Genomic DNA, 14,963 nt, shown 5'->3' with positions numbered 1-14,963 from the left:
TGCAAAAAAAAAAAAAATGTCCTCCATGAATTTGGGATTGTGTCTCAAGAAGTGGATATGAAACCCAATAATCTCAACATCCTGCTGTGAGTGTTGAAAACCTGAAGAGATATATTCTCCCTCATGGGTTCATTTATATTCAAATGAAGCACTTCGGCCCATTTCTAATTAAAAGCACCGTGGCTCACTGCGCTAGAGCACAACTAGCTGAGATGGATGCCATTGAGAAAAAACAAAACACACGTTCCCCACAGGGACAGGTTGGACCTGCTCGGTAATATTGTGTCTCATTTTGCTTCCCTGTCCTTCCTCTCATGGGGGGAAAGCAGTCAGGGAAAAGTGAGGGATTAAGCAGAGGAATCTGTCTCGCCTGATTGAGCAGATGAGGCAAAAAAAAAAAATTGTTGGGGGAGATGGAGGGAATAAAAGGAATGGGATGATTAGAGAGGTAGAAAGATGAAAATGGAGTCCTTCACATAAAGCCATTACCATAACAATATGTTCACTAGAGAAATGGGGCCTGCTGGGGACGTCTAAGACTCGACTGGACTCATATTGTCCCTGCAGCACAAAGCACAGATACTATTGCTGGCTGCGTTTCTGTTCTGAGAGTCGGTCATAGGTTGTTTCCATTTGTGCACATTTTTCTGTACATCACCCACCTGCAGTGACACATAATTTGCAGAAAGCGCTTCAGTTTATCTGACAGAACACAGTGTGAGTGGGTTTACTGCTTTGCATACTAACTTTTCCTTCCAGACAAGATACAGTTTGTGGCAGCGGGCCTAGACAGAGCGATGGTGAGTTCACCAGTGGGCGATTTATAATTTTGATCCGTTTACAGCACGGAGGATTAGTCGCCGCCGCCGCCTCGATTAATGTCTGCCTTTTGAGGTTATTACTCAGCAGCACCTTTTTCCCAAGGCCCCCATGACCCGGTGAACTCCCCTGTACAGATCCCACATCCTCATACTGTAGAAAAAGTCGCTCTCCTTTTGAATGTAGACTTCACGGGGAGGCAGAGAGTGGGAGGTGCTGATTTTTGCTTCTCTGCTTGTTTCAAAGTAGAAAACATAAAATGATCAATGTAAGTGTCCTGTAAGTGTAAAATTCTACAAACATTTTTTCAATGGATAAATTCTTACACAGCAAGATCTGTTTATTGTCATAGAGATTTGTTTTTACAGCTGGTTCAAATTCCACACAGAAACAAAGACAGTACATGACATATACACAGTTGTGTAATGTCTTCTGTGGCTCTGGGGGGGCTTAAAACAGAAAGCGTACATTAGGTGAGTCTTGATGAGCAAGTGTGTTTATTATCACCTTTCAACTGCTGCAAAAAGACACACATTTCCCAAGAAAGAAAGTCTGTATTATAAACTGGGTGTTAGGAGTTCAAAGACTCGAGTTTTTACTAGACAGAAAGGTGTAAGTTTTAACTTTGGCTGATATAAAGAACCAAAAGTCAGGCTTCTGTCTCTTTGTTGTTGACTCTTATTTTTCAATTGGTACCTTGTAGGTCTCCCTACATTAGTAATTTACTTGCAGATATTTAATAAATTGTCTCTAAATTCTAAAAAGGTGTTATATTTTATATTTTTTATATTGATGATATTGGATTGTTAATCATTGAATCAAGATATCAATCCAGAGCGATGGATCGTTACACCCCCTTTAACTTGAGACTTGCCTAACTGTTGATTCCTCTCCCCTCAGGTGTTCCAGTGGTTTTGACCGCCATCGACAAGACTGGGTGGATAACAGCTGCCCGGATGAGGTGAGCCATTGAGCTGATAACATAAAATAATCAAATGTGAAAGTGAAATGCGAGCTCAAATGGAGAAAAAAAGATAAATACCTGTTAAGAATATTATTGGTGGCCTGTAAGAACTCCTGAAAAATGGCTCACAAAAGAAATACCCAGTGTTGACAAATGGATTGATGTAATATACAGTATTTATGTACCAGAAGTACCAGAAACACATTATTGTGTAACTAGTAGCCACACATTATCTACGTGTGTATGTTGTGATCCAATACAGTTTTTTGTTTGCCTGTCTACTTATTTTTTACCCATATTTTATTTTATAATGTTTATTTGTTTAACCCCCACTTTTTTCTATTTCCCCCAACTATTTGTTTGTTCATGGCACACGGCCATGACAACATGTCTCATCTTTCAGACTAAGGACAAGATGTGTGACGACATCGACACCACTTATCTCTACCCCTTCACCACCACGATTGCCACCAAGACAACCTCCAGGAGCAAAGAAGCCACTGCAGACAGGGACGCATCCTCCACCTCCCACCCTCCCACCAGCGTCCCCACTGAAGGTAAAGTAGAAGACAGCTGGAACGAGGCCACGCTGCACATTGTGTTGGAGCCCAGAGCTTTCATTCAAGAAGTGATGGATGCTCAGTTCTGGCAAGATGTTAAATGAAGTGCATTTGCTGGAACTGTTCTTTATTGGTATTGATGTGTTTCCTCTTTTATAACATGAGCAAGACACTTTTCTCTTTTGGAGAATGCATAAATATGTACTGCAGCTCTCCACTTACGCTCAAAAAAAAAAAAACAAAAAAAAAAAAATCATTCCAGATGGCAGGCGTTGGAGCAAGGCACAGCAGCTGTGTTTGTACCAACTTTTAAACAATGCAGATTGAATTAGGACAAATCTCACCAGTCAAAAATAGATGCACCCACAAGAACCCGTGATCAGGTCGTTCCGCTCTGCTGGCTCGCCATCAATCTTTATTTTCAGAAACCTTTCATTCTGTTTCTGATGACAGAACTGTTGATGTGTCAGAAAATATTCTCATCCCGTTATTGTTCTTCTTAATCACTTTTTCAGGTAATTATGAAGCATTAACTTTCAGAATTCCACTGTGAAGGGGAACGAGGGCTAATTTTGATTTTTGAAGGCTAAACGTTTTGTAGGAAATTAGATTGAGCTCTGGCTTTTGTCACAGTAAGTGGAAAGTGACTGTACAATCATTTCAGAGTTTAGTGAAATTGACTCAATCTGATCCAGATATTGAGGTTTTCTGAAAGCTGTTTCTCGTTATTACCTGTACTCTCTCTCGCTTTCAAGGTCTCATTTTACATTTCAGGGCTCTTTCTAGTTGGGTCTCATTACTGTGGCTTTTTAGTGAAAAAAGAGAAATCTAAGACAGTGAATGGAGACTAAATCAAGTTATATTTTGGTAAAACAGTCAAGAGAGGGGAAGTTTCTCACGTTATATTGAATTTTCCCCATAAATGCAATGTAGAGATGTAAAGAACCATGTATATAATTTTGGTTTGGCTAAACATGAATATATTCCTGTAGATCAGAAAAGTATAGATTTTTAAAGATGTCTTTACAAGAAAAGTCTGGTAATGATTTGATCTTTGCTATTCCACTTGGTAATTGTAGTCTGTCATGCAACGGTGAGGCAGACACAGCACACAGACACAGAAGTGGACTACTATTTATAACGTGACTACAAGGAGTATTTAACTGGTTATAAAACCAAACAGCAGTACCTCCTCCTAAAGCTAGAAGCAGAACTTTGCTTTGCAGCTCTGCAGGTCCCTACTGATGACATTTCCGGGGGCAGCAGTGTCCGTCTACAGAGCCCTTTCATACACTGTAGCACAAACAAAAATGTCACGCAAATGTAGTTGGGTAGAGATCATAATTTTTTATTTAAAGGCCAAGTGGCAAGGGAGTTTAAAATGGGTTACTCGGGAACAATACGCATCAATCGTACCTAATATGGTCATGATCAAAGTCTCTCTTTCTCTTTCTACAAATACTTGTGTACTATGCATGTAGCTTTATAACCAGTTTCAACACTTAGATTAATATTTTTTATACATTAATGTTGTTTATAATACCTGATTTTGGGAGATGCTGCAACCCACTCAGCATGCCATCCCTAAATGCTGATAATAATAAATACATGAATCTAAAACAATATAGTTTATTTTGAGTCAATCCCAGATACATCGCTCTGCTGCTGTTTACACTCACCAGAGCAACAAATGTGTATTAATACACCACTGAAAATAGTCCCCTAACAAATGCACTATTTATTTCTATTTTAATTATATTTGGTAAAAACTACAGTCCCTAGCTGTTTTAGAAAATTCCTTTGCCTTCTTTAGAAAAAAAAAAAAATATATATATATATATATATAGGCCATTGGGACCCCTTTCTTAAGTTTGTGTCTTCATTAGTGAGGAATTGGCTTTAGGATGAGAGCCACAGACAAGGTGGGAAAGTTGGAAACTATTGAGAGGTGATCTAATGCATTGCTGAGCTGAGTTAGCTTTATTGCCATTGTAACAAGAATTTCCCTCGGCAGGACAGACAGGACGACATTTTAACATAGCAAAAATATTAAATGAAGCCAGCATTATACATAAAAGTGCTAACTGGTGCAGATTAAACAAACCTCACCACATATCTTGAGAGAGAAAGTACTATTAAAGCAGCTCGCTTTGCGTGTTTTTAGGAGATAGTGGATGAAAGATAAAAATCAGTGTTTTAAATTTATTTATTTATTTTATTAGAGAGTGTAAAGGGCAGTATAAAAATAAAACAAAGACAGGGTATTGACAGCAATGCAATACATACTTAGGGGTAGATGGAGATAGGAATATAGACAAGACAGGACAAGACAAGAAAATCAGTTTTAAACATGACATTTACAGTTGGTAAGTGTTCGAAGGTAAAATATGTCATCTGTCATCCCTCACTGACAGTATTTCCAAGCAGTTCGAGGGTGTCTTGCCTCTTTTGATATTGCGGTGTTAAGTATTGAGCACGTGATTCAGTGCACCCAAGCGGGAGGCCAACCCAACTCACACTGCATCATAATCTCAGCTATCTGATGCAAATCCTCTCTGAAAGGAGCAGACTGTATTCTTCTGCTGATGATAGGAAAATGGCCAAGGTGTCCTTTAAAGTTTGTTTACTTTACGTTTTTTTTTACTTGTCTCCAGAGATGCGAGAGTTACGAGTTGGCTGGATTTATGTTGCTAATTTTCAGCTCATTTCTCTTTTTATGACTTGTGAGCACTTTATTTAAGTTAACAGGCAATTTGGCTAAATCAGCTCCAGATGTGGTGGTATTGAATCAAAATGATACGAAGGAGCCACTCACCTAAAAAGCTGTAAATAATCAATACCAAAAGCACTCACAATGTGCCGTATGTGGTGTCTTTTCTTGTGCTTGTCTTTTATTAATTGTATGTGATGTCTGGGATGCACAATGGGCACACATTTAGCTGATGGACAGAAATCTTTTCAGGCATCCACTCCTATCCTTGTGATAAATTTACTGCATCCTTTTAGGAACATGAGTAGGTGATCCTCTGAAGGACACGTTGCTTCAACTGTACGTCTGTGAGAATTGCTTTATTGTCCATCACAAGTAGAGGGAGTAAAAGGAAAAGTGTCTTTTGCATGACTTACAAGATAAATATGGTGGATATGGCTGTTAAAATGCAAAAATATGTGCAAGGTTTAAGGTAGAATGTCCTTCATTTCCTCCTCATAATGTAAAGGGTAAATGGCCATCCACACCAAGAATGAAAACTTTCAAGAACGACGTGAGCATCCACACTGATGAATGATAATGTTCTGTAAATGGCTAGTGTTAGCTATTCATAATCATCTCCGCTAATAGTCATTACAACGCACTTACCACTGACTCTGAGGGTGAGCCTGAAACGTCCTTCTTCTTGATAGCTTATGAACACTATTTGTTTTATCAAATGTTATGTGTTTATTCATCTGGAAAAGCTACGACTATTTGAGTAAAGTAGCGAACTTGCCGGTCAGTGGGTGAGGTGGGTATGGGTTGCCCTGCACACTTATACCATCATTTACCGTATACCCTGGTAAAAATTCAGGAAAGTGTGAAGGTATGAAAAATGAGATATTGCTCAGGCCTAATTAGATTTTTTTAGTTTGGCTTTAATCCCATTCACTGACATGGAGGGAGCGGGGTTTATGACCTTTACTGCAGCCAGCCACCAGGGGGCGATTGAGATGTTCTGGCTTCATATTTTTGACGCTGTCATGCCTTTATTACACAGTCTGTAGGCCTTTTTCACAGCAGACATTTTGACATGTCAGGAAAGTCCAGCTGTATTCAATAACATTAATATACCTGCATTCCACTTAAGGGAGGTCCTGATATTGTGTATGTTGGCTCACTGGAGTGGCTTACTGGGACAGGAATTGTGCTATTGTCAACGTTATCAGTTTTACCTGTGCTTTTCCTACTATGACAAGCCAGAATATCCACAGTGAAAAATGTCCATGTATGGACGGCCCCCACTTTTCTAACTGTCTGCTAACCCCATAGAAACCAACCACAAGCGATAATACATTAGTCCTCTCTTTTCTGACTTTCCTGTCCTGTATGTGGCTCTCAGCCCTTAAAAGAACAGGGCACTGTAGTTTGTAGAAAATAGTGCATTTGTTCGGGGACCTTTTTCAACAGCGTATTAATACATGTTTGGTCTATTTATGAGTATTTTTGGCAGCAGGAAGGTGTATGTGGGATAAACTACAGTGCCCTTGTTCATCACAGTGAGGGGACACATCACCCAGTGCAACAGTTTGACTCAGTAATGTGTTTTTAATAGTTTTTGGACAACAATGGAGGGATAAGATACATATCAGACTTTGGCTGCACACACAATAGTGGAATGAGTTCAGTGTTGGTTTTGGGTTTCCCGAGAGATTTGCTGACAGTTTGTAAAATATAAAATATCTCCAGACTTGAGCTGTTGGAATGAAGGATTTTCTGACCTCATCAGATGGAGCATATCAGTCAATGTTTTGGCTCAGCGCACACAGCAAACAATCCATCGTAACGGTCGCTCAGCTGGGACTTTTAGCTCTTTCTAAGTCAAGGCTTTGACCTTGTCTGTTCTCAGTTTGAAAACTGAAAATTCAAGGGGAAAAGGCTTTAGAGTTGTTGTTCCTTTAAAATACCTTGCTTTCTTTGGCAATTTTTCAATGTGGTGACTTTATATTTGGTTTATTGTCAATGCTTTCTCCTCTAATTTTTTTTTCTTCTGTTCCTTTCTTTTGCGCTTTGTGAAGACTATATTAAAGTGCACTATAAAATATTATTTTTTCCAAACAACTAAATCCTTAAAAATGTTCCTGTAAATGTGATTTTTCTTCAGAAAGTAAATAACTTGAGACTGTTTTGTAGTGCAGCGTCTGCAGTGTTATTTCACTCTGTTCCTATCTCGGTGATGGTGTTTTTTAATCTATTGTTGAGGGGTTTTTTTTTAAGGTTTTCTGCATTCAGGCCTCAGTTGTCCATTATTTCATCCCCACTAAAAGGCATTTACTTTCATTGCTAACTGAAGGAGTAGCCGACCTTTTTTCCTTCGCACCCCCATTTATCATCTTGCGGGGACTGAGTTTAAATGGACACTCCTTCACCGTTGGGGTGCTGGATGTGCTGCTGTGTTGAGGATGGATGTAGTGTGAAAACTGTCCAGCTGTGAGGCAAAACACGTCGAGTAATCCTACAGATCAGACCAGGGCGTGTTGAAAGGGCTGATGTGTGTCTGGGTTATGTGTGTGTGACTTTATGTGTGTGTCCTGGGGGTCAAGGGGTCCTTCTTTGGTATTTGTTGAGCCAGTGATGCAGAGAAACTTTCTGACACGTACAGCGGATCAGTTTCCTCAGCCCTCGCCTGTCTCTTCAGCTGCAGGGGTCAAAGGTCAGGCTAGAGAGCAGACTGGGTGGTTCACGGTTGTGTTGCTGCACAACAACGTGAGGGGAAGGATAAGAGACAGAAACGTGTCTGTGTGCGTGGAAGTGTGTTTGGGTGTGAGAAACCCCGACATGAAAAGTTTAGATCTTTTTTTCTCACTCTATTGATGTTCGACTAAACTTTATACTCTTTATTCAAAGGAAATACATTCAGGTGCCAGGTACACCAGACTAATGCAGTCTAATAAAAACAGTCCTGCTTTAAATCTCACCTTCATGAAGGTTATAACTATTACAGAAACTTTTTAGAGAGGTGTTAAGTCAACTTTATGATCACTGTGGAGGCTGTAGTTTGTTCTGCTGCTTTATATCAGGGGGTAAGGCTAAATAACAGAAACATCTCTACTGTTAAAGGAACAGTGTGTGAGATTTTGGGAGATTAAATTGAGATTAAATTGCATCTAGTGGTGAGGAATGGCCCTATCTAGAGCCAGTGTTTGGCTTGTCTACTCTGGGCTACTGTAGAAACATGGCAGTGTAACGTGGAGAAATATAAACATCTCATTCTAAGGTTAAAGCAAACACAGTTCTTATTTTTAGGTGATTATACACAAAAGAAAACATACTTATTGTATTATATTCTGTTTCTGCCAATATATCCTCCTAAATCATACACATTGGACCTTTAATAAGCTTTCTAACAGATTTCTTGTGTTGTGCAGGGCTGATGTTGCACAGGCGTTGCACAGACTCATAGACTGTAGCAGCGGCTCACAGAGAGCCTGTCACTCAGTGTAGCCACGTCTGTAATTATGCACCACTTTGGGCCTTGATAAAATGTAAATGATTGAGTTATATAAAAATTCACCCCTTGTACAGTTGTTACAAATGTTGAATTAGCTATAGAGACCAAAACATTTGTACCAGGCTTTAGTTTTGCCTTAAAGTTGGGCATTTCACCATGGAGGTCTACAGGGACTGACTCAAGTGGCCATTAGAGGAACTGTAATTCTTAGTACTCTCACTTTGGCTTCATTTTTCGGCCCTGTAGGTCGCTGCTTGGTTTTGTCCTATGATCTGATTTTGAAGAATGGCACTTTTTTGAAGTTAGGGACCGTCTCATAAGTGCATAACAGTCAAGAAAGCTTTAATGAAGAGTTCTTTTGTTTTTTTTATTGGCACAATTTTCATCTGGACTTGAATCTTTCTCCCATTATGCTAAATGGCCAAGTGAGTTATCATGGCCCGTCCCTGTCAATATCTTTCTCATTTTTCAGACCCACTTTACATTCATGTGGGCCTCCTCCATCATTTACAAAATCATGAGCTGAAGTCAAAGACTGACTCGACAGTACCAGCCAAATTTTTCATTGGAATTTATTGTCAAATAGCTCTTTTTATCAATATCTTCTATTTTGATTTTAAAAAACTTAGCAAACAAACACAAACTTGGCATTTATCTAAGCATCTTACCAATGTGTCAAAGTATACATGATCTCAAGTTTATTTGTTTTTTTAAGTCATGCACTATGGCCAATTAAAAATGTCCCTGTTGTATCTCCATAATACATTTCCACCCAGACCATAAACACAGCCAAGTCACTTCATACTTTGTAAGGTAAAAATTGTGCTTGAATATTTAAGGACTGTGCATACATTGTTATAAAAAAAATGAGCAACGTAACTTGAACATGTATGTCTGAGGAGAATGAATGACAGAAGACAAGAATTTAACACAGAAAATAAAATAATGTAGACAATTTCTGGCAAATTTACAGAGTAGATTCCACTTAGCTCAACACAGATCTGAATATATTTATTTTTGTGAAGTAAATAAATGATTATAGTTGCTTTGGGTTACAGCCCTTCTGGCTACAACAGACTTCTTTTCCTCGAGCAGTGATGATGATCCATATTCATGACCCTCGGTCTGGTGTGGGATTGACTTTGACTAAATTCTGTGCGGCCTCTTACAGCATGATATCTCATTTAATGATTCATTTCAGACACCAAAATACGGCTGCATGGCTTCTCCTGAAAATTGAAATAGAAAATCCTTTTGAATTAAATCGTTCAGTGAAATATATCTGGTGGTGTATGTGCTGAATTTGCATAATGTGAATCCTATGGTGTGCGTAAATGCCTGCTCCCCTTCAAGGAGAAGTGGGTCACGCTACATTTCCATATTTCACATGTATAGTTAACCCCAGACAGCTTTTTATGTGCTGAATTATGCATGCTGGACCATTATATTAAATGTATTAATTTTTAATCAGATTGTAAGTGTAGTAAAATTCATGTTGAAAGGAAGATGGTCCACTAATGAAAGAAGCTTAATCTCATTTGGGACCTTCAGGGAGTTGTTTATATTGTCAAAGCTTCAAAAACAAACTACAAAGAGAAATATTGAATATAATGTGTGTTGCTCACACGTTTTTCTCTCTTTGTCTCCTCACAGATGATACTAAGATCGCCCTGCATCTCAGAGACAACCAGGGTAGGTCTCTATCTTCCTCTGCTGTGGCGTCCAATAACTGTTGTTGCTGTTTGCCTTTATTCCCTGTTGTTTTTATGGCTGTGTGTGTGTCTTTGTTTCCCTCCTGTTTCTGTTTTCACCACTGAGTTATTGGTCCCTGATTGCTTCTTGATCTTTTTGGAGGACATATGGCTCAATTGGCTGATAAACTTCGTCCAGCAGCCGACTATAATGCTTAACTGTCCTCCGTGGGTTGCTGCGATCAATTATAGTGTCTGGGCTGGTGTGAGGGAAGGCCAGGGAGAGAGCAGGAGCTGAGTGCCCAAAAGAAGCAGCAAAAAACTAATATGTGTTTGGAGTTTGCCACACCACAGAAAAATGTCCTAACCACCCAGCGAAATTTCAGTGATTAAAAAGATCATCAAGTTTAAGAAATTAGGGCTCAGAATTGTAATATTAAGCAGTATTTTCTGCTCCGAGATGCTGCGGGCGTGTCGACTGAAGATGCTTAGCTGAAGAGTTAGCCGCTGTGCATCGACAGTTTTGTCAGCAGCTAAACCACAAACACACCAACACCCTGAGCTGAAGAACAAGCTGCTGTGAAGTGACAGCCGCGTGTTCAGCAGCTAGCACAAAGTACATAATCACAACAGTGAGTAAAAACTGCTGGCAGGTCGAGTAGCTGATTGGTGTGTGATGACTAAAAGCTTCGGTAGGGACGGCTATTTTGCTTGTGTTTATATAATTGTGGCATTTTATGGAGATGTTTATTCAGGTATAAGTGAGAGCTAAGAGCTCGTGGAACATAAGACACTCACTTTGGACAAACAAAACAACTCTGATGCTACAAGCACTAACGTTAGTATTAAAGTAGCTTTTATGGAGTCGGGGAAGAGTTTTATGAAGGATGGCTACAGCGTTCATCCAGCCATGATTTCGGGTCTGTCTGAAAAATTCTGGACACAGAAACAGTCTAACTTCACAAATTAGTGCTACACAGTCCCCAGTCTTTTCATGTTTTCAACAAGTATTTTCTAACATTTATAATGTTTTTAGAAAGAAATCCGTCATTTTGTTTTGCACAGCTTTTAAAGAAATACTTCACCCACAAAATCATGATTTTTGTGTCAGTTACTCTCCTCACGTCACATAAAATTCTTGAAGAAAACTTTTGTTTTTTGTGCATACAACAGATGTAACCCAAATTTTGAGGTCAGATTAGAATGTAAAGATTATAACCATGAGTATTTTACAGCTTATATGTTTGTCAGTGTTGATATAAGGCAGAGGTACCAGTACAGCAGAGGAAGTGGAGAAATTAGCTGTCCAAACATAGATGCATTTTGTTTGCATAGATGTTTTGAAAGTGCAACATTTGGTAAATCACTAAAATGTGCAAAACATCCGTACACTGAAACGACCTCCAACTCTATCAGTGTTCAGAGATAGCTCCTCGAATGTTTCCAGCTCGAGAGGAATTGAAAATCGGTGACTTCTATCATACTTTCATTACACAAACGCTGCATGTTTCTCATCACTCCAGCATCACTCTGCCTGGAGCTGTGATGATATCTCTTTGCGTGGCATTTTTTTCTTCATGCATCTAACCTGTTTTCATCACATATCTGCCAATAATGTTATTCAAGGTGAAAATTAATTGCAAAAAAGCCACCTGGAAGATCATACTGAAAGTAGAAAATATATAAAGAAGGATTTTTGGCTGTCCAAAGATAATTTTTTTGATTTTAGATACAATTATTCATATACCCAGGTGTCCCCTGACCTTGTCTGGAAACTTTGCGATTACAGCTAACGTTCTGAGATAAGGAACAAGAGGAACAAATCCCCCTTTTCTCTGGAGTTTCCACTCAGCTCCACCACTCCTCAGCGCCCATTTCCAAAGAGTCTGAATTATAGCTCTGCTCCGTTTGTATTGTTAGTTTCCTGAAAACCCCATTAGCCAGGTGAGAGAAACGTTGTGCTCCACTAATGTGGAGCTGAAAAAGGAACAGCTTGGCTGGCTTTCCGTTGGTCCCATTTGTCCTCACTCAAAAGCTCTAATGTATTTCAATGGGGCTCTGCTATCCATTAGTGTTTACTCAGTCTCCTCAGATTCTGGCAGTCATGAGGACAAAGCTAATGGGGAATGAATTCAGGGCAATTAGCTTAAGATGAGCCATTTCTGTGTCCTGACTGCATTGTGCCATAATGATCAATACTACCAAACATCTACACAACTATGAACTTCAGAATATTTTTAGCTCTGCTGGCTTTACGGAGGACAATAGTTGGTCAGACCAGAATGAAATATCTGAACAACCAGAGCTGTACATGCGTTGATTAATGCTGCTTCCAGTTTTTTCTTGTCTCTTTGTCATGTAGCGTTAACATATTTAGTTTTATACTTTTGTTCAAACGAAACAATTTGAAGATGTCACCTTGAGCAATAATCATTTTTCCTATTAAAGTACTTGATACAGCACATTAATCATCATTAAGACAAAGAAAACAGTCATTACTTGCAGCCCCGTCAACAACTATTAGATGGACTGAAATAAAATGTTTTGCAGACATTCATTATGACCTCAAGATAAATACTACAGACTTTGGTGATCCCCTGAATTGTTCTTTCAGTTAGTTCAGTTTTTTGGGTTTATGACCAAATAACTGCAGAAACTAATTGGAAAGGCCCACCAAACTGCTGAAAATGTCAGCCAAGGAATCTGCGGCGGTTGCAGTTACTCCAGTGAACATGCAAACAAACCAGCAAATATTTTGCCGGCAACAACTGCACAATAGTGTACACATTGTACAAGATGGAAGTGTACAACAAAAGTATCCAAACTGAGACACATCGTCAGTCTACTCTTAGTGCTCTTACAGCTGCATTGCGTTATGATGAGGACAAAAATGGCAAAAGAAAAAAGGCATGAGAACTAAAAAAAATTGTTTAATCTCTCCTGTCTTTTAACAATCCACCATGACCCAGTAAAGACTCTGCTGTCTTATTTGGTTTAAGTGTACCACTCAGAAGAGTGTCAGAGCTCCTGCAGGGGGTCTGTGCAGCCCCGTCTCCGCCAGCGTCTCGCTGGTTATTTAGCTGCGAGGCTGTTTATTTCTCATTGTGTCTACATCTCTGTCAGTCGTGCCCTCTGCCAACCTACTAACACCCCAAACTAACAGCCTGTCCTATTGTTTGGGCTTCCAGCTGACCAAGAGACGGCTCTCCTACTCTGTAGCTCTGACAGATAAATACAAGAAACTACCTCTCAAGGAAAACGAGAGAGTCATAATGTCAGTTTCTCTGCCACGTTGTTTTTCTCTGTTTAAGACTGACTGACTGTAGAGCTATGCTTAAAAAATACTCTTTATTCATCCCTGAACAGCATTACGAAAACAGTGTTCAGATGGATTATGGACTGTAGAGGTAATCTTTTGTTTTGTTTTGTTTATATCAAGTGATGCTTCCGCTCAACAAATGATCCACACTATTTAAATTTCCAGTTTAGGAGTGCACATAATAGCCACACTGGCTTACAGACACACACATTCACAGCGACTGCCCACACACACACTGGACAGGTTTGATTACCACCCAGTTATTCTGTGTGCTGGAAATCAATGAGGCAGGGAGCCAGAGGAGAGGCTGGTTGGCTGACAAGCTCGGCGATGGCTATAGCTGCTAATTAAAGCCAGGGAGGAGCTCGGGGAGAGGTTGTCAGGGGGGCATAGAAGAAGAAATGTGCAGCCCTGCGAATAGATTTGGGCTGAACCTGCTATAAATCTGTGAGAGATAAGCTATGAGGGCAGAGTCGTTGCTGTTTGTTTCATAATCACTTCATTAGTTTTCCCCTGCTATGATCACTGTTTGGCTGCTGAGACCAGGAACTGTTTCTCTGTGTTTTTTGTTCCTCTATTCTTCGTGTTCCTCCCGCTGACAAATCGCAGGTGAAATTTCTCTTGTTTTTTAGTGTTTGGGAAATTGTGTCTCCACAGATGAAAACAGATATTCCCAATAGGTTACAGGACGCTCTCATCATCTTCAAAAGAACTCTCCAAACACCTGCCGGGTCGACTCCAATATGAATCGTGTACTTTAAAGACGAGCGATGTCTTCTAAGGCTCGCTGAAGGACAGACTTATTATGTAGTCGCTATATACAGCCTCGTCAGTTTGCATTGCCACGAGCGGAGGCTACAGTAGGACTCTTATCAGCATCTATATGCCTGTTTCCTCCTCCTATCAGGAACATATACTGCTAACCTTGGTTTGGGATTAACTCTTACTCGTTCTCGAGGGAGAGAAGAGCCGCTCATGAATACTTAAACAGACCAATCGACAATCATGCTACAGAATGTTAAAAACCCAGTTAAAAAATATAGCTGGAATTTGCTCTCCAAGTGAAGAAATGTCCTTTTGTGCTCCAAGATAGAAAAAAAAAACATACAAAATCCACTGAACATGGCTGAAGGAGATTTGCGTTGTTTTAAATTTTGAAATCAGTGTGATGACATTTAGCAAATTTCTGGCTGCAAGCATGTACATTTTAAAGCATATTTGCACATGTATGAAAGAATGGTATTGATGAACGATGAGTGCCCCCTGCTGGTCAACAACAGGACTGCAGTAAAAGCAGAAAAACATTTTGGTATATGCATGCTAGTCATGTTTATAATTTCATTTATTGTGCACTACCACTATAAATAAAATTATAAACATGACTAGCATGCATATACCAAAATGTTT

At 39.6% G+C, this 14,963-nt stretch overlaps 1 protein-coding gene across 1 annotated transcript in view; it reads left to right on the top strand.

Annotated features, from left to right (window-relative positions):
• The window catches only part of plxdc2b (plexin domain containing 2b), a 101,601-nt gene extending 91,238 nt beyond the window's left edge, over positions 1–10,363 (top strand). Inside the window, exons 10-12 of the mRNA XM_042510878.1 lie at positions 1,720–1,780; positions 2,187–2,340; positions 10,200–10,363. Of these exons, the coding sequence (XP_042366812.1) occupies positions 1,720–1,780; positions 2,187–2,340; positions 10,200–10,363 (379 nt within the window). The remainder of the gene's footprint in view (positions 1–1,719; positions 1,781–2,186; positions 2,341–10,199) is intronic.
• Positions 10,364–14,963: the final 4,600 nt, after the last annotated feature.

This window comes from Plectropomus leopardus, chromosome 21, assembly GCF_008729295.1.
Source record: "Plectropomus leopardus isolate mb chromosome 21, YSFRI_Pleo_2.0, whole genome shotgun sequence".
Classification (NCBI taxonomy): Eukaryota; Metazoa; Chordata; class Actinopteri; order Perciformes; family Serranidae; genus Plectropomus; species Plectropomus leopardus.
Note: the sequence above shows the minus strand (reverse complement) of the source record. Positions and strands in the feature narration are given on the sequence as shown.